Source organism: Cenococcum geophilum (genome assembly GCF_001692895.1).
Source record: "Cenococcum geophilum 1.58 unplaced genomic scaffold K441scaffold_6, whole genome shotgun sequence".
NCBI classification, from domain to species: domain Eukaryota; kingdom Fungi; phylum Ascomycota; class Dothideomycetes; order Gloniales; family Gloniaceae; genus Cenococcum; species Cenococcum geophilum.
In genome coordinates, this window is record NW_027137564.1 from 1,493,616 (window position 1) to 1,519,354 (window position 25,739).

General features: G+C 46.9%; 7 protein-coding genes across 7 annotated transcripts; 3 read left to right on the plus strand and 4 right to left on the minus strand.

Annotated features, from left to right (window-relative positions):
• Positions 1-316: 316 nt before the first annotated feature.
• Positions 317-2,271, minus strand: K441DRAFT_693380 (uncharacterized protein). Its single transcript, XM_067652647.1, has 2 exons — positions 1,807-2,271; positions 317-1,713 (listed from the first exon to the last, which is right to left on the minus strand). Exons 1-2 carry the CDS (start codon positions 2,033-2,035, stop codon positions 677-679), a joined length of 1,266 nt encoding a protein of 421 aa, XP_067508096.1. The 5' UTR covers positions 2,036-2,271; the 3' UTR covers positions 317-676.
• Positions 2,272-5,543: 3,272 nt separating this feature from the next.
• On the minus strand, positions 5,544-6,608 carry K441DRAFT_542797 (uncharacterized protein; the record flags this gene model as incomplete). The annotated part of the gene is made up of 5 exons (XM_067642709.1): positions 5,544-5,635; positions 5,695-5,930; positions 5,980-6,064; positions 6,109-6,190; positions 6,243-6,608. The coding sequence occupies 5 exons, from the start codon at positions 6,606-6,608 to the stop codon at positions 5,544-5,546; spliced, it is 861 nt and encodes a 286-aa protein (XP_067508097.1).
• Positions 6,609-7,508: 900 nt separating this feature from the next.
• Positions 7,509-9,982, minus strand: K441DRAFT_684665 (TPR-like protein; the record flags this gene model as incomplete). Its single annotated transcript, XM_067651805.1, has 4 exons — positions 7,509-7,749; positions 7,806-7,997; positions 8,049-8,594; positions 8,640-9,982. The coding sequence occupies 4 exons, from the start codon at positions 9,980-9,982 to the stop codon at positions 7,509-7,511; spliced, it is 2,322 nt and encodes a 773-aa protein (XP_067508098.1).
• A 2,250-nt stretch (positions 9,983-12,232) lies between these two features.
• K441DRAFT_693383 (uncharacterized protein) lies at positions 12,233-14,115 on the plus strand (the record flags this gene model as incomplete). The annotated part of the gene is made up of 3 exons (XM_067652648.1): positions 12,233-12,637; positions 12,697-13,139; positions 13,188-14,115. 3 exons carry the CDS (start codon positions 12,233-12,235, stop codon positions 14,113-14,115), a joined length of 1,776 nt encoding a protein of 591 aa, XP_067508099.1.
• A 4,107-nt stretch (positions 14,116-18,222) lies between these two features.
• K441DRAFT_684656 (carbohydrate phosphatase) lies at positions 18,223-19,320 on the plus strand (the record flags this gene model as incomplete). Its single annotated transcript, XM_067651803.1, has 1 exon — positions 18,223-19,320. One exon carries the CDS (start codon positions 18,223-18,225, stop codon positions 19,318-19,320), a length of 1,098 nt encoding a protein of 365 aa, XP_067508100.1.
• Positions 19,321-21,350: 2,030 nt separating this feature from the next.
• K441DRAFT_674179 (putative MFS toxin efflux pump) lies at positions 21,351-23,281 on the plus strand (the record flags this gene model as incomplete). Its single annotated transcript, XM_067650721.1, has 3 exons — positions 21,351-21,764; positions 21,836-21,995; positions 22,050-23,281. The coding sequence occupies 3 exons, from the start codon at positions 21,351-21,353 to the stop codon at positions 23,279-23,281; spliced, it is 1,806 nt and encodes a 601-aa protein (XP_067508101.1).
• Positions 23,282-23,756: 475 nt separating this feature from the next.
• On the minus strand, positions 23,757-25,174 carry K441DRAFT_703198 (uncharacterized protein; the record flags this gene model as incomplete). Its single annotated transcript, XM_067653458.1, has 6 exons — positions 24,962-25,174; positions 24,842-24,878; positions 24,722-24,789; positions 24,295-24,668; positions 24,009-24,232; positions 23,757-23,773 (listed from the first exon to the last, which is right to left on the minus strand). Exons 1-6 carry the CDS (start codon positions 25,106-25,108, stop codon positions 23,757-23,759), a joined length of 867 nt encoding a protein of 288 aa, XP_067508102.1. The 5' UTR covers positions 25,109-25,174.
• Positions 25,175-25,739: the final 565 nt, after the last annotated feature.

The window sequence follows — 25,739 nt, forward strand, 5'->3', positions numbered from 1 at the left end:
GGGGTTATTACCTTTGCAAAGAAGGTTTGGAAGGAACTACTAATGGATTATAGTGTATTTATATAATAGGGTAGATTTAGGTTGATTTTGGGGTTGATTTTGACGTCGATTTTGATATCAAATTAATGTTTTGATTTTGATTTTCGTAGGAGGCCCGTGCACTGTCTCGGGTGGGTGGCTGTCGCTAAGACGTTACACCACGTCAAGGGTTCTGAGCACCCACGCTACCTCGTGGCGTTACCAGGATTACCGATCCAAGTCTCCTTAGGCTGAATTTCTTCATTGGAAGATAGGTACGCAAATCCTTTAAGCTATAGCTTTCCATCGTAAACTATATCACTTGAGACTACGCAGCCCCTCTCGCTCAACTTTTACTGTAAGATCTTCAATGTGGATCTCCGATCCAGAGATAGGGCAGATGCTTTCGGATTAAAATTCTACCCGGTCTATTATGCGGAAACTCTCGCCAAAGTTAGACTCATTCCAAGGCCTGGCTACCTATGTTACGTCAAAGACAATATTGAATAGAAAAGTAACTCGATTACTCTACCGCATACTTATCTATTTGCATAAAGCCAAGCGTGCTCGCTGTGGCGGGATTTGTTAATATAACAGACCCCTGAAACCCTATTCCTTCTCGTCCTTGACAATCTTGATCTACGTAACTTTGAAACGACTAAGCCGCACAAGGTCCAGCCCCTCCAGCCAGATCAGCTGGGCCGCCAGTCCCCAATACGTAAGTACCAAGTCCATTTGGACACTGGCTGGAGATGGGCGCACTGTTGGGCGGAGACCCGAACGAGGCGAAGCAGAAGTTGGGCCCGAGAAAGGCCCAGCCATTGCATCCAACAGTAGTGTAGCAGAAAGTACAGCAAGCAGCTTGGTCTAGGGTGTTGCCGCCGGATCGCAGCCGGCCGGGCGGGCTCACGGCAATGCCAGAGATACCAGATGTCGCGGATGGGCAGACACTTGTGATAGCTGTGGACGCGGTCGTTGTTGTAATTGTAGTAGAGATGGTCGTTGTAGTGGTCGTAATGGGGGTGGTTGTAGTAAAAACGGTAGTGGTTGTGGTGCTGTTAGTAGAAGCAGTGATTGTGCTGGCGGGAGGCGTGCTTGTCTCAACCGCAGTGATGGTGGCCGGGAGGCTTGTGATAGTACGTGTTTTTGTGGTAGTAACTGTCGCTGCACGTGTTACAGTCGTGGTTCTGGGCTGTGGCGGTGGGACGAGCTTCTTGCAGGCGGCGACGATCTGGTTACTGGTGTAGCCACGGAGATAAGAGGGGTAGTTGAGTCCACGAGGGGCGAAGGGAGTGGCACTCGAATAGGTACTGGACGAGGTACTCGATCCGAACGAGAGAATTGTGGTGACCGTGATGGTAGTACTTTCGGTGCTCGTAGCGGTCTCCGTAGTGCTAACAGTGTCAGTCACTGTGTCAGCCTCGATCGTGGAAGTTTCCGTATCCGTAATGGTGGACGTCTCTGTGAACGTCGAGGCTGGGAGGGGATCGCCAGTAACGGTCAGTGTGGTCGTTGTGGGAAGGCAACCGGAGGCGCAGATAGTGGTCGTCTTAGACGCCGTTGCAGTCTTCGTGACGCTTGCGGTTTTCGTGATGGGTTTGGGTGTCGCATATTCGTCAGGGCAGTAGGATCTGCAGAAGCCATAGGCATTGTGACCGCGTAGAAGGGAAACGAGGCGGTCGTTATCGTAAGACTCTATTTAAACGTCAATGGAGATTCATTGGCAGTCGTTCGACTTGCCGAGCATCATATCAAAAGTCTCCCAGGCGAAAAGGTGGGTCAACATACGTCCACGTTTCTCAGCCGCCCTCTTGGAATTGCCCTTTACTTCATCATTGACGAGCTGGTTGGTTTTCGGGTCTATGTAAGCGACTGTATAATCTCCCTGGCTAGGGAGCGTCCCTAGATCGGGGAAAATTTGATGAATGTCAGAAGTATTGGCGGCATTTGCAGTATTAATGCCGAAACTCAGTAACGACAGGGCTATGGAAATGCCGAAATTCGTGATTAGAACCATTTTCAGTATGTTTAACAACAAAGCCAAAAGAGTGTGGGGTAATATTAACAAATTAAATGTAAAGACCGCAGGGAGTGTGAGCGTTCGCAAGGGCGAGCGTGTGGACAAAATTCGTACAACCCTCCAGCTTTTATATTGAGCTTCTCGAACGCTATGAGTAAAGCCATTAATTTAACAGCGTTCCGGAAGGCGTTCTTCGCCCCGAAAAAGTTACATCCATAATAGGCCAGGCATGCGCCACAGAGAAAGGTTTTTATGTTTGTGGAAGAATTACTGACCCTAAGACATCCACTTTTGCGGGTCATTGTTGTTCTTTTTAGGCGAGGCGTTGACAAAACTATCGATGAGCTACTCAGGTAGCGAAAGGGGGTTCGCTACATGGCGCGGAATGGGAAAGGCACAAGAGGGAAATGCAGCTTAACTGGGTATTGGTTTAGGTCGCACGGGCGCGCTGAGGCCAGCTTCGCCCTCGGCCTCGCCTCCGAGGTCTCGGTAGGCACGCGAGCCCACACGAGCCCACGCTAGCCGTCCAAAGCTCAAGAACACCAAAACCTCTTCACGGCATTGGTTGAGTATGCAAAATACTAGTACATTGTCCATTGCAAAAGGATGGAGACTAGATGTCGTGGTGGATACTGCAAGACGTTCTAGAATCACACCGCCACCAGGTCCGTGAGGACTCCAGGAGCGGCAAGGCCCTCAGCGTCTTCGGCCTAGCCGGAGGAATGTAATGTTACGGATTTACCTCGTTCTCTCCTAAAATCCGCCAAATACCTTTTATTAAATTTGCTTGCCATAAAACAGAAATATGATACAACATTTCGAGCGCCATGTGGGCGCAGGAAGAGGCCCAGGAAAGAGAAAGAAGCCGATCTCAGCCTCAGACAGAGTGTAAATAACCTCAGTCTCGACATACTTTACGGTCTGACTATATCTTAGACCTAGCGAGAGGCGGAGAGAAATTTAACGTTGAGCAGTATCGACTGAAATACTCATTGACTAATATTAGATTTCATTTAGAAACCCCTGTGGAAACATTCTCCTAAACTGGTAGAAGCTTTCGGTTCTCGCGGATTTATTACTACTCCAAATCTTCAAGACTAACGGGCTCGTTAAGTTAAATATAAAATAAAAATCTTAAAACGTAGACGAGACGCCCGCGTGAAACGAAAATACTTCTCGCCAGAACGCCCTGTTGACATTATTGCCAGGCAATGGAAGTGATGGGGAGGGCTACCACAGGGGCCTGACCGGAGTACCCAAGACATTCAATCGTGGCTTCAACCGCAGTCGCGAGAAGTAGGGCAGAGCAATGACCAACGCTATGGTCCTAATATGGGCAAGTGTCTACGCAGTGTTGAATTGGTAATCCTTCAAAGGAATAAGTTCCCCGTGGCCTCTTGCCAGCCTTAATACCGGCCTTTTCTACATATGGAACTTTTGTGCTGTCTATGACTGACCGAATATTTGAATTAGTGAAAGTGACGGTACGTCGAACGCTGCAAATGCACTCATGCCAATCAGCGCCTGTCTTAGCTAGGCTCTCGCCCAAATGACTAGGCGGTTGGGGCCGCTACACCTGTACGGAACTGCTCTCCCAAAAATCAGGAAGAGTTGTCCGCCTCCTCAGTTCTTGAAGCGGAAGTTCAAAACTGGATTACTATGAGAATTGACGAATTCATGAAAGTTGCAAAGTATTAGGCAGGTCAAAATCCGACTCTAAAATCTGCGTGTTGGCCGTATTGCTGACACCGCCAAGAGAGCCTTGCCATAGAGTCATGAGGTGAAAAGATATCAGGAAACCCAACCACAAATATAGGAAAAGGGGCTTTCATAGCTATACTAACAGCTCGAACGCCATGATTGCCACAGCTCTCCGATGCACATATGTATGCTACTCTATTTAATGTATGTTCCTCTAACTCACTTAATCCCATCGCTGCTTTTTTGCTCTTCCCATTGCGATTAGCCATAACAATCAACACTATCAAACCAAGCCACTCTTGCGCTAGCTTGGCAAAACGTAACAAGGCCTTATTAGCTCTCTCGGCTTCATACATTTTGCCATTTTTCAATTCTGATATCAATGCGGAAGAGTCCAGAGCGGCATGGTGAAGGTTCATGTCGAACGGAAATACTAGGTCAGGAACGAACTCGTGCGTAGATTGATCTATGAAGAAAGAGAGACTATATACAAGGCCAAGATACCCCTAATCTAGTCTTAATCTGGTGGACGACGATCAATGATCGGCGCTCGGTCCAACGCAAGCGCCAAAAAAACACATCACTGCAAGCATATCCTGATGACGAGATTGACCCGGATATTCATCAGTCGAAGCCGTTTGCCTTGAGCCTGGAGTCAGGAATGTATTTAAAATCCTAAAGCTGTTTATTTTTACACTAGCTTAGTGCTATCATGTGAGGAAGATGGTACATTCCGGTGGATAGAAATGTTCAATAGCAAAGTCCAGATATGAAGAGGTCGCATGGGTGAAAGGCCAGAACTATTACTCTTATTTATGATCTTGTAAGCATGACGCAGTGAGTTATTTCCTTGAATATTCCTTGAATATTTCCTATTAAGAGAGCATCGAAATTTAGGCTTCCAGGAATTAAATCTAATCAAACATAACTTCAAAGTAATGCCGCGGGACAAGCACTAGCTTCTTGCTTCGGAATAGCCGAGTTATGCATGAGCGGGGCAGCGTGCGCTTCCGGGTACAACCGGTTTCCTAATCAGGCCCAAATTTTAGGCACGTGCAGTGCCCCGCGCTCAACTCTCAAAACGCAGATTCCGTCAGTGGCGAAATACTGCAGGACCATCACCGCCGCATGTCCCAGCACATACTATTTCGATCGATATATACGCACCACAATCCTACCAGGCCATTAGTACCTGTATAATATCTCTGCAAAGAAATCGCCATCAACTACGATTATACCCCGGATTCTGCACAGAAACACTCGTGAGTCCATCTAATGCGCAAAAGGCCATCAAGCCCAATTCTCTATGCAATACTGATTCCTCTGAAGACAATGCCAAGCGAGACCTCTCCGCCCACAACCATTCAAGCAAGCGACCACGCTACTAAGTCGCAACCTTGGAAGGCTCACTGGCCCCCAAACACTGCAATTCAAGCTGGCGACTCTCATGGCTTCAAGAAAGGGGAGATTATCCACCTGGAAGGAACTGCTAGTGCTCCACCAAAGCGAGTGGGGCAAAAGGGTCAATAGTTGATGGGAAGGAAGATAACCATATCGCAAATGGCGTGAACTGCTACCGGGGTATTTTCATAAATATTTCATGAAATTTCAGGAGAGAACTAGAAATCTCTGCACCGCGAAACTATTGTTTTAAATGGATTTGTGGATGTAAATATGCACAGTCACTAAATAAGCTTACATACCTGGGATGTTCAGGATCATTTCCCTACACACTAAATCAACGCATATAAACGTAGGATAGAGGGGCCAAATTGTAGATATGTCATTTATGGGAATAATAGCATCAGTAATACACAAACGCCCTAGCTTCAATGCTCTCCCGCGGTTTCTCATCAACCCTGGCTTTCGGGTTGTAGAAGCTAGCGTGTGGTACGCCTTCCCGAATGAATCAGTAAATTTAACCCAGCTACTGCCCTTGGTAAAAGACCGCTCACCTATTGCATACCTCTCCTCCGTATCAGTTTGCCGGAAAATGATGACTTCTGAAGCCAGTTGATTGTTGAGGTAGTACCACCTGTGGTCAGGATTATAGTAGCACTGAAAGTTCTCGGTGAAGCCAGTTCTCGTCACGACATCTGAAGCAACGAAGTCCCGCTGTTTGTCGACAGTTTGCGCATCACAGAGAGCCAGTGGCCAGTCTGTCAATGGCCCGCGCAACGGCTTCCACAAACTTCCTGTCGGTCAGCTTGATCCATTTTAGAGTTGTGCTCTTGACATACTTGAGGCATTGCACACGACCATAATCTGCAGGGTCAATGTGGAGGACGAGTTCACTAGCCTCAAGTGCAGCCTCGGGAGTAAAATCTGTCTATTTTAGTTCTAGATTTAGAAAAGAGCAAAGCCCGCACCTGTGTGTACTATCGATGTTGGTAGCTGGTGCTCGTAGTCCTCTCCTGTTGATATGGGGAATCCAGGATAACGTTTCCGGATCTGTTTATAAGTTCAGTTTTTTGGGACACTGGTTGATTGTGTTCATGCGCACAACGTGTTCCAGTATCTCAACCTTCTTTGCCCGAAAGAGATCTTTTAGAAGATCTTTCAGCTGCTCGTAGTAAACATCCTTTACTTTCGAGCTATCATAGAATTCATTGAGTGACAATTTAGGCTCAAGCTTCGCGACAGTGAAGCCGTGGTTCTCTAAGGAGAACAACTGCTCCTGACCTCGAAAATCATGGATACGAATGTCTTTTTGTGGCTTCGTTACGCAATTTGTACGCGGTAGGTCTTCGCCAGGGTCATAACGGAGCCTGTATGGCTTTTCTTCATCGTGCTTCTTGTCACGAACAAGATATGAAAGATTTGCTGAAGTATCGCATCGCGGCGCATTATTTGGTTGGGAGATTTCCATGGAAGATTCAACTAGTTAGTGTCTAGCAACAGCGTTACGGCTTGATCGTTGATGCCGGCGTGGACTGGAATGGAAGAGTACTTCCACTTACTCCGCTGCCGGGTTCTCCCAAAGGCAATGGAGGGCTTCGGCAAAGAATTTCAGGCGTTGTCCGCTGTTGTTGGGATCTGATAACAAGCGGGGTAACTAATAAGCCCAAATCGCGACGCTATCATCACCAAAATCTTACGAATAAGTCGTGGATTCGTATGGAACGTGACTTGCATTAGTAATCATGGATCAGAAAACCGAATCTGGCCGCCTGTACGCACCCGCACAGCCAGGCTCCCCTCATCGAGCCGGCCTCTTTGATTGACCAGCATTTTGGATCAGCTGGTCGCTTAGAATTTGGCTGGCTAATTCCTGGCCCGGACATCGCCTAAAGTTGTCTTACATCGTGTAAAGATGTTTCATCTGACTCAGGAGTTCATATTAAGGCACAGATATTTCTCTAGTCTATTACATTTAATGCAGATTTAAGATTCTACTCTTACATTTCGAATTAGAGAAATTACCGCTTTCAACCTCCAACGTTAATCACTTTATCGTTGTTGCGAAGCCAGTAACGTCGACTTGATGGCGGCCAATGATCCATGAGCTGTGCAATAATGATCCGCGAGAGCACTCAAAGTACGTCTGCAGATTGATGGGATCGCTGCATCCCTTGGTATCCATCTTCCTGATACTCTTTTGAGTTTAATGCAATTTCGGCACTCCCGATGCTTCTCAACGTATAAAGGACGTTGGTGACCCAAGGTCCACACGGGCGCTTCGTCGACAGCAGGACCTTCTGTTCTATTCTGGCTATCTAAGGAAATGTATTTTAAATTTTGGTGGTCCGCATTTGAGCATAAAAAATCTTCATTTTGACCAAAATACGACAAGTTTATCAAAATCACTATGAGAAAGCGAATCCAGACATCGTGTATCATTCGGACATAACGCTCTATAATGATTGAGACTCTCGAGCGCTTCATCGTCTGCTTCCGTCACTCTGTGTAACAATCTCAGTACACAGCTTCTCTTGTACTGAGCGCGGGCTTTCTCTGGTCTGTAGTCGTAGTTATGTCCGTAGACCTTTAACGCCTGGTCCAAAAGCTCCCTAGGGGAAACAGTCAGTCGCCGTATACAAGGCATAGACAATTTAGTTACACATACATGGCGCTCTCAAGCCGACCCATACGAACATAATGGTCTGAAACCTTGACGCAAGCGTCTGCAGTGCGATGTTGACCCTTTCCAAGGGTAAACCTGTAATGCTCAAGTGCTCTTTGATGGTACTCGAAGCTTTCATCAGGCAAGCCTTGTGAGTTTTTGACGTTCCCAAGTGCATAAAGTAGCCGTCCGGTTCTGCATAGTCAGCTTCGTGGTCCCCTTTCAAAGGGTTTTAAGATCGCTTACATAAATGATTCACGATCATTAATACCAAACGCTGCCTCTCTATCTGAGAGCCCTTGTTCCAGCACTTTGACTGCTTCTTCATGGCGATCTGTTAGCCAGTACGTCAGGCCAAGATTGACCATCGGCAATGATATTTGATGGCTAACGTAACTGTCGAGTCTCTGCATTGTGTCAATTGACTGGAGAAAACAGTCTTCGCCTTTATAGTAGTCATTTCTCAGCATATGTGCTATACCAAGCTCATTTAGAGAAATCCCGAGGCGCATGTCGGTCCCTTGAGGCCCATTACCAAGCTGCTTCAACATCATAGAGTTGAATATGGAATGATTCTCAAATGCATCTGCAGGTCTGTTCGTCTCGGCAGCGACATTACCCCTATTGTAGTATATCTCCGCTATTGTTGAATCGATCTCCTCTTCAGTAGGACTACCTTGGTGCGGTATAAATGCTGGAAGAGGGTAGAATTTCTTGAGTGAGTCGCAAATCGACTGCGCCATGTTGCAGAATTCTTCACATTCGAAGGTCCTTCCGCGTTCAAAGGAATACCTGAATCCGTTAGCACCTGTTTTTGCAACTTTCATACTTACTCACCACCCAGAATTCGTTGCAAGCCTCGCGAACGCGTAAGCTCCCTTTATGTCCTCGACAGATACCGGGATATATTTTCTAAACTCTCGCAGGCGTATTATATGCGGGAATAGTTCTTCGCAGATCGGCCACCTGGCAACTGAGTGCCTCCAGTCCAATGGCAAGAATGGCCAAGCTTCGGATATTAGCATGACACAAGTATTGAGCACTGAACGGAAGTAGGCTGGGCTCATGTTTCTTCTCGCGGCGTCTTGAACAATTCGATGCATCAGGATTTTGTTGGATGCACCAACACGACTGATCAGAGAATACTCGAGCAACTCAGATCGGGCAGCCTCGTAAGCTGAAAACGAACTAGGATACCCATCGACGGTGACATTTTTGGGATCAGCAGTGAGGATACGCTCGGGTATATCGTCAGCGTCTAGCATAGATAATACGTCCAGTAACGCTCTGCTTTGTTCGAGACTTTCCATAGCCCATTCGGATGAGAAATGTTCGCTTCCTGCAAGTTCAGGTACAGCATCGAGCTGAAGTTTCATAATGGCTCGCTTGCTTTCCCTCTCATCGTGTGCATGAGTAAATTCCGTAAATGTCCAGTCTTCCTGTACGATAATTCCGGCCAGCTGTGTGAGGGTCATAGGCATACCGCCCAGTCTTTGACCTAGAATTCTAGCGCATTGCTGTTCAGCTACCGAACTTCCCCTACCAGTTAGGTTATGAAGAAACTGAGCGGATTCTTCAGGAGTGAAAGGTCCAAGTTCTGCTGTGGGATAAGCAGAAGAGCCCCATGGCATAGGCGTGCGGCTAGTAATCAAAATGGAGCCGGCGGTACATTCAACCGGCCAGAATTCGTTGAGTATGTCAGGATCAACGACATGGTCAAAAACAAGAAGCCAGGATGCTTTCGTCGAATCGTTCTGAGAACTTCTCACCGGATTCGCGAGCCATGTCATGAAGAGCTCTTTGGTGAACATGTGGTCCCTGGCGTCGGCAGACGTCTCCGTAACCAAACCCAGTTTGATTACACTACGATTAATATCTTTTACTAGCTTGGATCTTTGGTCCGCGTGAATCCAGAATACTGCGTCAAAGGCTTCTCTGTATCTGTATATAAACTCAGCGGCAACTTGTGTTTTCCCCACTCCACCTGGTCCATGGAGAATAAAAGTTTCCAGCTTGCTAGCCGAGGATGTAGACATGTCCGCCCTGTCAGTAGAATGGCAAAAAGCCTCTTTAAGTGTTTTCAACACCGACACGCGGCCAAAAAAATCCTCGTTCTGAGGGAATGAGGGCAGATAATGACATGGAAGAATTGGCTCGGTTGATTTACTCTCAGCTAGCATTGCATCTACATTAAGTCTGCGAACGAAAGCTTGCAGTACAGGGTCAAGGTAATGCCCTTCATATGAGGCATGAGACATGAAATCCCATTCATCCAAGGTGTTGGCATCGTTTGGCCCTGCACCTTTGTCTTCGAACGTAGGAAGTATGTCAGGATCAAGCGACGGGATATATGCTGATGCGTCGCCGGGGGTGATTTCGGAATTGCTGAATATCAGGCTGTCTTCAGCCCTGCGTATCTCTGGCCGATCGCTGGAGAAATCTTCCTCGACATCGTCTTGCCATGGAAGAGAAATCAAGGCGATAGATTGTAGGTGTAATGCTAGATGGTTTTGCATTCGGTAAGATGCAGCGGTAGTGGACTGCTGTTCCGAGAAACGGATTGAAGGTTGATCGTCTTGATTATTTGCATGACCATCTTGGGAAGGTACAGCACCACATAAAGGACATGAGCTAAACAGTACAGGAGCTGGGCGCGCACTTCTACGCTTTAGAGTTGGCAACTGGGCTTCTGCAAATGACAACCTATGACTTGATCGCATGTGGTCTTCAAATTCCTGTTCAGAAGAGAAAAACTCAGGGTGGTGTCCACGCGCATTACAGTGCCATTGAATGGTATGCGTTCGCATATGAGTGAGCCAAGTGGTTCGATCGCGAAACAGTCGATGTGGCTCCGCGCATTTCTCTAACAGACAGACGTACGGTTCAAGATCTTTGAGAACGTGTTGCCTTTTATGAGGGTCAAATTAGTCAATCTAGCGTACCAGGCTTTACGGAAGGGGGTTGCAGACCTCCACCGTTTTCCATGCGACTCTTTAGCGGGGACTAGAACACAACAGTATGGACATTGAAACTCTGTCAAACCCTTTGGAATCTTCGGGGCCGGAGGAATGTTAAAAGCATCGTTCAGGCTCGCAGTTGATATTGCTGTTGAAGCTATAGAGGATTTAGCATCGGGAAGGAATTTCGATTCTGTGAACTTGGAAGCCTCAGTTCCCGACATTTGAACAGATGCGACATCGCGTTGCGCAGGGGAGCTCCTCTCTATTCCTGTAGGTACGATGGAGTGATTGGCGCTGAGCATTCCAGATAACGCTGTTTGACTGGCAGAATGAGTGATTCTGGTTCTATCGTTTGATCCGCTGTATGATCTCTTTCTCAGCTTTTCCTGATGTCTTTGGCGGTACAAAAATTTCCTTCTGCGAAGAGCGATGGCTTGACTCAGTCTATGCTGGATTTCAGGACTAGAGTCTTTGAAACGGAGTTTGGTAATAGCCAAGGCGTATGCTTCGAATGCCTCCATGGTATCGTTACCGTCTTCGTCCTTGACGATATAACTAGCTGCTCTTTGACTTTGAGTAAAGATAGAAGGCCGTCGGATAGCCACTGAGAGTCTGTTTAGCCTATCAATAGCTTTCTGAATCATCTGCAACTGTCGTAATCGAGGAGACAGATGGATAGCATCTTCGGTCGACTGTGATGAGTTTGATACTGTAGACGATTCCACACCATCTTCCTCGTCATCTTCCTCATCCTTGTTGTCACTTTGACTATCCGAAGCTAAGGACATATCATCATAGCCAGTATGCCATGAACTGTCTGTCACATATGAGGCCAGTCAGATGTCCCGTTAATGCCGGACAATGGTGTTAATTCGTAAGGTTAGGAAAAGAGCACTCACATTCCTCAAGGTACGTTTCCAGCATTCGAAGTTGATCAACCATAAGGGATTGCACAGTTTGACTGTCTCGTAGGCGATAGTCTAGTGAGGCGTGGTCCGCCGCAAAGACTCCTAGGTTACTAGCCCAAATGTTGAAGCGGGCTGATTGATCATCGAGACCAGCCAGCAGTTCAGCCTTGTTTTCATCCGTAAGGCCTTGGGGTGTGTTATGTAGGCATTTGTCAAAAGTCTTTTCGCAGCGGTGGGCGGCGAACGAGATCGACGTATATTCCATCATTGTTTCTACAATTCAGTGCGAGCGTAGAGACAGAAGATGAAATTTTCAGGTCGATGCCACCCTGAGGGGTGTCTAGGTTTGCCCCATTATCTAGCAGCTGTGTGATTGGCCTAGGTTTAGAATGGGCAGTGCAAGGCTATGATGAGTGAGAGTATGAGGCTGTTAGGCAACGGGAATCTGTTGTCAGCCTGTACTACATATAGTATCCTTCCGCCCACCTAGATGTCTCTTTACTTGCTTAACCACCCCATACAAACTTTTACGTCTATTAAAAAAATCCCATACTCAACCATAATGACTGGTCTAGAGGTGGCTGGTCTGATACTCGCAGTGCTTCCTCTATTCGTGGCGGCCTCAGATCATAGCAAGGTTTTCGACCCTATTATCAGCATCTGCCAGCCAAGAAGAAGAGCCGAAAGGAAATCCGACTTTTATACAAATTTTCACTACGAAGTGACGATCCTCAATCTTAACGTTCGAAGGCTTTTCCAAGACCTCTACGCGTTGCCAGAGGCGCAAAGGAATAGCCTGATGGATGATAACAACTCCGAGCTGTGGAACGACCCCGTAGTGGTCAAAGCGCTGCAAGCAAGGCTGGGCATCGCTTATGAGGCCTTCACTGAGACGCTGGCTGCCATCTTAAAACTTCTGGAGAAGCTCGTAAATGACAAGTCTAACAAGTTGAGACGGGAAGATATCGTATGTACCACCCACCAAATAGCTTTATAGCAGGCATTTCTCACACATTGTCCTTTCAGCGCTCCACCAGTTATGCTAAGCTCGTCTCCTTACGGGAGAGCATCAGAAGCGGTGGAAGCTTCAGCGATTTGGGGAAGGAGATACGATTCAGTGTGAAAGAGGACCGGCGAAATCGGCTTCTTGACAAAATCTCGAAGAAGAATGAGAAGCTTGAACGCTTGCTCAATCAGACCGTGGACACCGACAACGATACCGAGGAAGTGACTCGTCCCCGAGCCCGACACTTAGATCATTTCGAACTTCGGCCATTACTCCGCAATCTCTACTCCACGCTTGGAAGACTCTGGAAATGCACCTGCGCCCTGCCACATGAGGCGCGCTTATGTCTTCTGAAGTATCTTCACCCAGGTCACGAGCAATCCAAGGCAGTGCACTTTGATATGCTCATGTCTGTCAAGTCTCACGCGTGGTTGGAATGCGAGATCTGCATTCTATTGAGAAAGTGAGTCCTTAATCGTCCTTCCGGATACTAGCTGCTCTGACACCCAAGTGCTATGACAAGATCCCCTCCTGCGACATCGGGGGTTCGGTTCGTCGACCTCAGCCCTAACCCATCCGCTTCTCCTACCTCGTGTGATAAATTTGAGAGTGAATCATCAACCATACCTGGCTCGATTTCCACACCCACTAGTACCCTGCTAGACAAGCCTGTTTTGAACTCCGGAAATATCGTAGGAACAATATGCGAGGTTATGAAGAAGGCACAGAGCCACAAATGTTGTCCACATATCCAATTTGATGGCGAGGCTCTATCACAAGCCAAATCTTCGCCGAACAGAAATTCAATTATAGGCTCCGAGCCCGCCGTTACTCTTGATGAATTACTTCGAGGCCAGAAGAAGTTTACATTAAGAGAAAGGAGAATTCTGGCTGTCATACTCGCCAACTCCCTCCTACATTTTTGCGATAGCCCATGGCTAAGCAAGGAATGGAGTAAAAAGCACGTGTCTTTTTTCTACAAAGCTAAGGATTTTCTTGACCTTAAAAGGCCGTATCTGGCGATCCAGTTCGGCGAGCCTGAACCGGCAGAAGATCCCGATGAGATGTTTAGGCTTCATCCAAATTCCAGCATCCTTGCGTTAGGCATATTGCTCCTAGAGATCGAGATTTGCGCCACCATTGAATCACAAAGATGTCCAGACGACCTTTCGGAAGATGGCACTGTGAATGTCAACACAGACTTGACCACGGCTCTACGCCTATACGAAGAGACCGTTGACAATCTATTTGTGGACTATAGGAATGCGATTCAGGCGTGTCTAGACTGTAATTTTATCGAAGATCCAGAGCAATCAACAAGTTTGGAAGACGAGTCATTCCGTCAGGCTGTGTGCGAACACATTGTTGCGCCAATAGAGAACGAGCTACTACGTGGGTTCAATATCAGGCCGGAAGATATTGGGCTCAAAAACGCGTGAACAGGCTTCAGTCCTGTCTCGTCGCAAACGCGAGCAATCTTCCGTGAAGGTATTACAAATTGCCACCACAAAGTCGTGACACAGGAGCAGCAGGAGAACTACTCTTGTTGCTGAAAGAGGCGGTCCAAATGTCGCACTAGACGGAAAGACGACGCGAACATAAATAGCCTACGAACAGGCACTGCAAAGGCAGAGTAGCGATAAGCATTTACGGATGTCTGTTGATGCAGGTAGCCATTGGGTGGCTTCCATATTCTAGTGAGGCCATAGTGGTGAATGGAATTGGCAACGTGGATTTTATGATACTTTTCACATACGTTAACATGGCCTCTGTTTTGATCCGTTTAGTCATTCGGTCTGGAGGGGCGGTGCTACGAGGCGAGTCGGCGTGTTTTCTCTCAACGAATCGCCTGGCAATTATCTCATAAAGCAGACCCCAGGTGGACCGTTGGTACGTGCACTACGCGCATGTGTGGGCATACAGCTCCTTATCATAATAGACCCCCCAAGTAATTATATCTTTATAAATACATACTACAGCCCTATTAAAAGGCGAGATATATCGTCGTAGAAGTTAACGGAATCTTCGTAGATTTTAAACTAACTAACTGCCTATATCTAATTTCTCATAAAATAGAGCTACGATATCGCCATAACGTGGAGGCGATAGAGAAGATAAAGAGCTTTTGTCTCGTAGTATTTTAGAGATAATTACACCTAGAGAAGTATATAAGGTATGGCAGTAAGGTAAGATTGCGATAGGATTTTAAAACCAAGCTACTGCTAAAACGACGCCCGTAAGCTCTTAGACGCCTATGTCTAATATTTTATATAATATAACTACGACATCGATGCAATACATGGGGAAGTTAAAGAGCTCCTACCTCGTAGTATTTATAATAACTGGACGTTATAAAAGGGTTGAGATACGGTAGTGAGAGTGATTTTTGGCGAGCTTAGTGGAGAATTCGTTGGGTATTAAATATATATAATTCGATTTTTAAAACAAAACGACTCCTAGACCCTTGGTGGAGAATTGATAAGGAGCAGTATGCCCACACGTGCGCGTACCAACGGTCCACCGCACATGCCAGGCCAAGTGTCAAAGAAAAAAACACAATTCGTAACTTATTACAATACCACACCAATAGAGCACTTCCATGCGAAATTCTCATTCGCTTGCAATAACAACGGAGAAATATTATGACTAATATAGAAATCACACGTAAAGAAGCTTACCTCAGAAGCTCAGACCAAGAAATCGATTGCGGATATTGGAATATCCGCACCGTCCGCTAAGCTGATTTAGGACGGTAATCGTTTTCTTAGTCTGAGGGACTTTGGCGAGATTTGAGAAAACCTAAACACCGTTTATATGAGAAGACCTCATTAACTTTAACGAAATTGATCTACCCTCCCACAATACTTATTAATATAAAAATTACACTAAATTATAGAGAAAAGCCTACTCTATAAAGCTATGAGATCCTCAGCTCCTTATACCCGCGCAATAGTAAGAGGAGTCATCGCCGTAGAGGCCCAATTCTACCTCTGCACCGCCGAGCCGCGCAGTAAACACCAACGCTGAACGCTTACGCCTACGCCGGCACCCTCTGCGTAGAGCTGTGGAGCTTTGCGAGAGCTCTGCGGAACGAAGCTTAGGGGGAGACCTGCACAGAGCTCTGCACGGAGCTCTACCGAAGCTCTGCAAAAGCTCTGTACGAAGCTCCGCACGAAGCTCCGCTCAAAGCTCCACACGAAGCTCCGCCTCAAAGCTCCGCACGAAGCTCTGCTCGAAGCTCCGCACGAAGCTCTGCTCGAATCTCCGCACGAAGCTCTGCTCGAAGCTCTGCTCGAAGCTCCGCACGAAGCTCTGCTCGAATCTCCGCACGAAGCTCTGCTCGAAGCTCTGCTCGAAGCTCTGCTCGAAGCTCTGCTCGAAGCTCTGCTCGAAGCTCTGCTCCGAAGCTCTGCTCGAAGCTCTGCTCGAAGCTCTGCTCCGAAGCTCTGCTCGAAGTCTGCTCGAAGCTCTGCTCGAAGCTCTGCTCGAAGCTCCGCTCGAAGCTCTGCTCGAAGCTCTACTCGAAGCCCTATTATCGATTCCATTACCAAATACTGACTGAGTGGCGTTGTCGACAGTGGCAATTACAAGTCGTAGTCGTCAGCTCTATCGTCAACATCGTTATCAGCGTTTTCGCCACCTACCTCTGTAATATATATGTCTCTTTCTTTACTATATAAGAGCTCCAAAGCTCTATTAAACACGCAGCACTAATATACCAGGAAGGTTCTACAATCGCCGTATAAACGCCCATACAATCAATCGATCAATTGCCATACAATCGTCTCTACAAACGTCTCTGCAATTGATCGCCCGTACGAACGTCTGCACGTCTGCAACATCTACACGTCTGCACGCCTGCACGTGGCTCTGCATGAAGCTCTGCACGAAGCTCTGCACGAAGCTCTGCACGAAGCTCTGCACGAAGCTCTGCACAAAGCTCTGTACAAAGATCTGCATTAAGCTCTGCACGAAGCTCCGCACGAAGCTCTGCACGAGCTCTGCACGAAGCTCTGTACAAAGATCTACATTAAGCTCTGCACGAAGCTCCGCACGAAGCTCTGTAAAAGCTCTACTTGAAGCTCTGCTTGAAGCTCTGCTTGAAGCTCTGCTTGAAGCTCTGCTTGAAGCTCTGCTTGAAGCTCTGCTTGAAGCTCTGCTTGAAAGCTCTGCTTGAAGCTCTGCCTTGAAGCTCTGCTTTGAAGCTCTGCTTGAAGCTCTGCTTGAAGCTCTGCTTGAAGCTCTGCTTGAAGCTCTGCTTAAAGCTCTGCATGAAGCTCTGCATGAAGCTCTGCACAAAGCTCTACACAAAGCTTCTGCACGAAGCTCTACACGAGCCTCTACTAAGGTTCTACATAAGGCTCTGCCCAAAGCTTACCCCCTAGTAAGTAGCTCCGGCCAAGGGAGGATATTTTTAAGGAAAGACCCAACTATAGCACCTACTAGGTGTTGCAATAGCTTTAAGTAGTAGATATCTATATATCTGTATAGTTTTATCTATATTAGTAGACTATTTAATAAGATATAATATATGCTTAGGCTTTTAACAACGCGTTTTTTAACTTTAACGAAATTAATGTCAGGACTAAGTGGTAGCCGTAGAATAAAATTTATACCATTTAGAAGCCCTAAGTCTTAAAAAAAAAGTGACTATAGGGTTTAATAATAACGTGTTGTGTGAATAAATAAATTAGATATCCGTAATCTCTATTTTATGGATTTTGCTTAGGATTTTAACAAATCTCGCCAAACCCTCTCAGACGTGATTTTGCAATTCGGAAGACGGCGTAGGTTATTCCGATGCTAGCTAAAAAATCGCGTCTGAGCTCGCTGAGGTAATAAAGAAGCAAGATTGAGGGTATGTTCAGTTGCAACTCCAGAATCAATCTGATCTGGAGGCCAAATCTGAATCTGACGCCTTTTCAATCTGGAGCTCCTCCAGATCAAATTTGCACGCTTTACCATATGAGATAGTTGTTCTGGAGCTCTACGCGTCGACGCCTTTGTCAAATATGGCGACTCCACCTGCGTACGCGATCCTCATACAGCACCTGCATGTTACATATGACGTCCTTCTTCTTACTCTCGTAATTGGAGCCTTCCTGCGCCCGCGCGGCGTTCGAACTCAACACTAAGGGAGGAAGTCACGACAGAGGCCTGAGGGTAGAGGTGGGCACAAAGGCGGGCTCAAGAATCGATTACTTTGGTGGGCGAAGCTAATAGTAATTTAAAGCTCCGGAGCTTCGTCTGGGGCCTTGCCGAACAATCGACTCAATTACAGATCAAACGAAGCCATCAAATTAGATGCCACTACCATCTTACTAATTGGCGCCAAAGGATGCACGGATCAAGACAATGCTGATCTGGAGGCAATTTGCAACCGAACATACCCTAATAAGCCTCATCAGTTGCGGGAGCAAAGCTAAGCCACCAGCTCTCCACTCTTCACAGCAGGGACTATCTGTTGGGCCCAGCCGCTTCGATTGCGACTTAGTTATACGCATGTACAGTACATGTTCTTGTGGACGACTACATCACTCAAGGCCATGGCTCCTACCTACGCTGACGAGCTCCACTTGGCCCTTTTAACCATTCAGCGCGCATCCATACTCACAAAATCCGTTCTCCGCTCATTGAAATCCAATATGGATGCCGAAACAAAGGCCGACGACAGCCCCGTCACGATTGCCGACTTCGCCGCGCAGGCACTCATCATTAGCGCCATCCACGCCGCCTTTCCCAACGATTCATTCGTTGGCGAGGAATCCGCAAACGCTTTACGGCAAAACAGCACGCTGTGCTCTCGTGTCTGGGAGCTTGTATGCTCCATCCGCAATCCCGGGACCGAGTCGAAAGAACTGGATCTAGCAGTCCCAAGTACGGTAGATGAAATGCTTGATATCATAGATCTAGGCAGCGCATCTGATACCGCTTGCGGCCGCGTTTGGGTCCTTGATCCAATAGATGGTACCGCAACTTTCATGAAGGGGCAGCAGTATGCCGTTTGTCTTGCCCTCCTTGTTGATGGGGTGCAGATTTTGGGTGTCTTGGGGTGTCCAAATCTGTGCCTGGATCACGAGACCGGGAAGGTTAACGAGAATGACGTGGATACTGACGGGTTTGGAGTTGTGCTGTCAGCCATAGCTGGCCAGCGTACTTTAATTAGGCCAATCGTTCCGGCGGGGATCGGGGAAGCTACTCTTGTCGAAAGGAAACGCAAAGAACTAGGGACAAATCTGACCGAGCTTGATTTCGTCGAGGTCGCGCTTGGCTCAACATCGCTTCTTCAATCTCGTCATGCCGCTGTTGCCCAGCACTTGGGAGCATCCTGGCCAGGGACAGTGTTATGGTCTCAACAGATGAAATACGTAGCTCTTACTCTTGGAGCAACAGATGTCATGCTGCGCATTCCAGCCACCAAGGAAAGATGGACACAAATATGGGATCATGCGGGCGGACAGCTTATATTTGAGGAAGTTGGAGGAGTCGTTACTGACTTATACGGCGGGAAGATTGAATTTGGGCAAGGCAGGAAAATCAGGGGTGAGAGGAATTTTGGTATGTGTGCGGCGACGCCGGAGGTACATGAAAGAATAATGGATGCAATTGCGAAGGTCGGTATATCACCGGTAGGACCGTGCTGAATGAAGCAAGTGCCGAAGCAGCTTAACAAATGTTATTTTAGTAAAAGTATTGTATCAGCTGCTTCACCGAGATAGATTATATGATTGGTGACACTGTAATCTCACAAAATCTACTCGATCTGCAGCTGTCTCGGGCTACTTAACACGGTCTAGAGTTCTCTAGTTTTGTAATTAGCCAATGTTACGAGTATTCTCAGGCGTAATAATTCAATTCCACCAAAAACCTCAGACAGATTCCACACCATCTTGTCAAGTTGCCCGAAAAGCTTACCAACCACCATTTCGAATAAAATCAATGGATCATACGGGGCACCCCCGAAGATAATTGCTGTAGATATCTCTAGGAAATTTCATTTAGAGAATCAGTGGCTCCGAAAAAAATAATTCAAAGTGAAATAAGTATTGACGCGTCTTTTTATCAAGCGATTAAGTATATATATATTGGCTCTGCTTTATAAAGTAAGAGGTTTAACTAAGAAAGCTCTGCACAGATCATCTGTACCGGGGGACCCTACCAAGACTTCCCCAGATACAATACCCAAAGCCTCCTGTCTCCCTTTGTTGGCCGGGTAATTCAGAATGAGAATTCTGTCGATTCAAGCTGGCCCTAGAAGCTCTCTATATACATAAGGTGGGCGCAGGCAGCAGAGGAGGATGGTAGACAATAGAGACAGGGTGGTAAGACATAAGCAGAGTGGTGAGACATAGGGTGGTAGGTATCAAAGAGAGTAGTAAGATGGTGGTAAGCAAATCCGATTTATTAGATCAATACCCTTTCCCCCTTTCCCCCTCCCTCTCCCCCTCCCCTTCCGAGAGGCGATGAGGCGACGAGGGTAGTAATGGAGGTGATAATGGAGGTAATTGTAGAGGTAACGGAGGTAACGAAAGAAGGTCTAAAGATAAGATAGATAGATTAGTAGACTATTTTTGCTATATAATAGAGAAGGCATGGTTATAATTAATAAGCACTTTTATAAAAATTTAGCAGTAAAGTAGTTATAAATTATAACTAGCTCTAAGGTATAGTGGTTTTTTCTATCCCTTATGTTGATAATTAGAGATGTGGCCCGTACACGCGATCAATGAACATTAACTTCCTCACGTCAAGTGGAGAATTAATTACACCACCACAATGGTTCGTAACTACATTTCTATTGATATAGATCTTGTACAGCCTTCTCAATATCCTACTTCCAAGAGGGTCGCGAAAAAGCCACCACCAGCCCCCGGGCCACGAGGCCTTGGTTATCTAGCAGAACGAGCACAGCTCTAAGGACGCGTTTGTCAATGCAAGGGATAATTGGTGGGTAAGATAAGACGCTCTTTTTAATTAATATTTCGGATCAATTTGGTCGGGGGTATGTGGCCGCAGTGCTTGCACTGCAAAAAACTAGACCCAACGAAGGAGATGTTAGAGCAATGCGAGCAATACGAAAGGCCTTCGCTCTTAAGAAAAGGCCGAGATAGTCACGAGATGACAAAGCAATTGGCAGAGCCGCCCCCTGATGCCAGATTGATGACTCTTACATTGAGCGACCAATCAAGCAGTCGTTCGAATACGAGTCGGGATAACTCAGACGCCGAAACGCGGGCACGGGCTCCACTCGTGAGAGCGCGTGTCGATCTTGGTGATCAAACGGCAGAATTTATACCTTTTGAAGTAATAAGCACAGCCATTTTAACGTATTTTCACCTACTTTTGAGTACAAATGTACGCATTTTGGTTAGCGTGATTAATCACGCGCTTTCAACCAGATGCCCCGAGACGGTGTGCTCGCAAGGAGCAACGTTTCATCATCTTTCAACTTTCGCTATGATGAGCTCAATAATCTTGGCGTGCTATGAGAGGTTGACGGCTCGAGAGTCTAGAAGCTAGTCGAACAGTTGTTCTTCGTGTACGTCATTACTAACACAAGCTTAAATGAACAGTAAGTCGCTACATTCTTTCGTGAGCCTAACATTATTTCTCCACGTGATTATTTTTGTCCCATCTTTCGTTCATTCCCCCTTATTGTTTTGGTTTTCTCAACATGGCAGAAGAAAAAGCCCCCCAGCCAGCCATAGCCCCGTCAGATCGTGGTAAAGAAAGCGGTAGATTTGAGAAGTCACATATCCATGACGAGCTAAAGGATACGGAGACCTCCTCTATAATAGCTGATGAGATCTCCAACGGAGTCGAAAAGGCGGAAAATGAACTCGCAGAACCGGAGGAGGCTAAGGTTGCGTCGGATTATCTTACAGGCTTGAAACTCGTCACGTTGATCATTGCGCTGTGCTTGGTAGTATTCCTGGTGGCTTTGGATCAGACAATCATTGCTACTGCCATACCAAAAATAACGGATCGGTTTAATAGTATCTCTGATATTGGGTGGTACGGGAGCGCCTACTTCTTGACAAGCACGTCTCTCCAGCCAACTTTTGGCCGCGTCTATAAAGTTTTCAATGTTAGTATTTCTCCCTAATTATAGCATGCTACACCATAGGACACTCCCGCTAATCCTCCCACTGCCCCTAGGTGAAAACGGTATTTCTCCTAGCCATCGGTGTCTTTGAGTTAGGATCACTGGTATGTGCCGTGGCGCCGTCAAGTAAAGCACTTATTGTCGGGAGGGCTGTTGCGGGCATGGGAGTTGGAGGCATTTTCTCCGGTGCTCTGGTTATCATTGCGCATTCCCGTCAGTGGTAGTTTCCTCCGCGACCCGGGCCACAGAATCTTACTTTTTCACTAGTTCCACTGCAGAAGAGACCGATGATTTTCGGTACATTCGGAGCAATGTGGGGATTGGCTTCAATAGCCGGTCCACTACTCGGAGGTGTTTTCACAGAAAAAGTGTCTTGGCGCTGGTGCTTTTACATAAAGTCCACATACCCGTTCCTGTATTTGGTTGCCTTAGCTGATTCATACAGTCTTCCCATCGGAGCCTTCTCCGTTGCTGTTGTCCTCCTAGTCCTTCACATCCGCCGAGATCCCAACGATGCGAAGAAACCCTATCTTGATCGTGTGAAGGAACTAGACCTCATTGGTGCCTCAATTCTCGTTCCAGGGATTATTTGCCTCCTCCTCGCTGTGCAGTGGGGTGGTAGCACCTACCCGTGGAACAGTTCCCGCATTATCGGTCTATTCGTCGGTGCCGGGCTTTTAATCATCATTTTCATCTACTCCCAAATCCGCCTTGGAGACAAAGCCACGCTTCCTCCGCGCATTCTCAAACAGCGCACCGTAGGCGCGGCTGGAGCCTTCGTCTTCTTCTTTGGTGCCGCAGTTTTCGTCCTCATGTACTATCTTCCACTCTACCTGCAAGCAGTCAAGGGGTCCTCCCCAACTAGATCCGGCATCCAGATTCTCCCGTTTATGCTTTCAGCCGTCCTTACGTCCATCCTTGCGGGCGTCTACGTCACACTCGTAGGCTACTACACACCTCTCCTCATCTTTAGCGCTGCTCTCATGACCGTCGGGGCTGGCCTGATCACAACATTCGGGGTCGATACAGTGTTCGGGAAATGGTTCGGTTATCAAATCATCACAGGGCTTGGTGCCGGTGTTGGGTTTAACGTCCCGCTGGTCGCTGTCCAGACAGTGCTCCCGCTGGAAGATATACCCATCGGTACCGTCTCCACCATGTTCTTCCAGTCTCTTGGTGGCGCACTTTTCATCGCTGTTGCCCAGTCTGTATTCCAGAATGGCTTGATCAATGGTTTAAAAAAAGACGCGCCTGAGCTGGATCCGAAATTAATGGTGAATACCGGCGCTACAGCTATTCGTGATGTTCTGAAACAAATAGGTCGTGAGGATCAGTTAGGGCCAGTTACCATGGCGTACGCCAGTGGTTTGAAGGATGCCTACCGTGTTGTGGCGGCTGTTGCGGCTGTTGCGTTTCTAATGGCTTGCTTGTTTGAATGGAAGAGCGTTAAGAAAGAAGGTGACAAGGGGAAGCATGAGATGCCTGCCATGGCAGCTTAGGCAGTACCAGAAATGTATCTGGATCTTGGGGTTGTGGGTGAGCCGCGTAGCTTAGAAACTTGTAATGATATAATCTTCTCTCTGGTGGTACGCCTTGACCAATCAATGCTTAGTTTTATAAAACTACTCAGAGGCGACTCGCTCAAATACAGATCATCTAGATTTGCTGAGTCGTAGCCTCTGTCTACGTGAATCCCGATTTGGATTTCGACCAATAAGGATCTACGAGAATCACCCTCACTCGGCCTCGTCCGAGATATTGAAATTTCTCCCATTCCGGGGTTTAGCACTCCTAGGCGAAAATCCTTTCAACGAAAGAGTCCCCGCAACTATACATAGAAAGAAAAAAAAATAGAACTATGCTATTAAAGTACAGGGCTCAAGCTTTGTGCTACCGTGGTTCCAACTTGAATTCACCTATTTGTTGACATGGTGCTCTTGGTCTTTTCCATTCTTCCATTCCCATCCTTTCCCCCTAAATTCGACGAATTACTGTAAGGATTATCACTAGCAGAATAAATATTGACTTCGATCACGGCATCATCCGTTCCCTTCCCTAAATGCATTGTTCTACCTTGGAGGCCCCCTAACATGATTTCTTCAGGGGCAAACATGATTCCTTTATTTTCTTTCGCCTTGGGAGCAACAATCTTCCCCTTGATGCCCCAATTCAGCTTCAGCGCTTTGAGCCTCTTGCTCGTGACCGTGNCATGGTGGGTGTCGATACCGCTGCCATAATGTTGGTAATGAGTGTGCGAGCGACTAGAGGGAAGTAGTCGCGGAAATAATCGAGATGCTAGCGGTTTTAGTGTCGGGAGGCAGGCGCATATAACAGCGGTATTCAACTCGACAGATGTCCAGATGGCGACACCAACGAAGTCCCAGGTCGGGTCTGTTGTTTTCGAGCCAAGGTATAATGAATTGAGGCGGAGGAACGAAACAACGCAAACACTACAGCGGTATTCGCTCAAGTTAGTCAACTATTAGCACACTTAATAGGGTGAATGCCATACAGTAAACCAAATGAAAAGACCATTGCAAGCCAAAGTTTTTGCTTTAATGGCAGCGTCAACGAGCTTATTACAGGCATAGGCAGCAATACAATCATGATGTCGGTCAAAATATTGAGCGCAGCGTTGGTTAGCCATAGCGGCGTAGTTGGAAGACACTTCCCCTGTACTGTCTTGTCCCAATTGCGTGCTATGGGAACACAGTTTAATATTGAGGAGAAAAAAAGCCAGACCCCATAAACAGAGACAATAACAATCTGGATATAGCAGAGTTTCCGAATATTAGTAATGTTAAAGATTCGTAGATATTGCAACAAGATAGAAATCTTGGTGAGTGTGAAGCTAGAAGTATACACGATAACAATTGCATACGCAATCTACGTGCAGTTAGCTCTAGCCGTAAAGTGTCGAGAGATTGCGTGCATATTGCCTTTGCGAATTGTATTATAGTATCATGCGAAAGAGTCCAGATATGCCTGCCTAATGCAGATTCGGCCTCTAGGGAAAGTAAGTTCAAATCCTTAGTTGGATGGCAACAGTGGGTACTAACGAATGCACATGGCCACAGTGTTTCCGACTGAGAAAAGCTGTTATGCAATCCTTGAGTCAGGAAGTTTCTTTGATGAATATATTTACTGATACAACGAACCAGAGCAATTGCGATACATACATCATCGCGGCCCACAAAGTGAAGGATTTTCATACGAGTATAAAGACGAAGGGCGACAAAAAAGCCGGCAATTACTAGAGTCGCGATGCTGATAACGAAAACATGCTGCCCGCGGGCAGACATGCCAGTATGGTGTGATTCTACCATTACGGGAGCAGTCGATCAATCTCCTCCGTTTCCGGGCAGAGAATCATAGTCAATGATATAAGTTACGGGGACGGGCTGCCAAGCGCACTCAAGAGCACTCAAGCAAACCCAATCAAACTCGAGGAAAGCCGTTAGGTTAGCGCCGTGTCACTGGTACACGGATTTCGCAATCCTTGACACTTTCGTAAAGTCGCTCAATCTAGAAGCTGAAGCCGTCGATTGAGCCCTGATCAACGAAAAGTGGCTAGATGCCGTCGCATAGCCTTAGCTTGTGAACCCACACAAAATCGTTCATCAAAAGCCTCCTTACAGAGGACCCCTACACGTGCATAACACAGGCTCAAAATACTCCGTAAAATAAGGCAGTATTTTAGGCCTGCGTTACCTCGCTTATACACCTATATCAGGTAGTGTTACTTAGTGATCGTCGCGATTGATCGAGCCACGATGTAGTTGTGGAGCTTGACGTCTTAGCAGTTCCTTACTTATTTTCCTCACGACATCACCACAAGAAACTTGACGTAATATATAGGCTTACTATACGATTTTGAAACCTCAAAGAATATAAGGCTCGGCGCCAGCTCGTGCAAGAAGCTAAGCATGGCTCCTTTGCAGAGCCTCGCCCAAATCA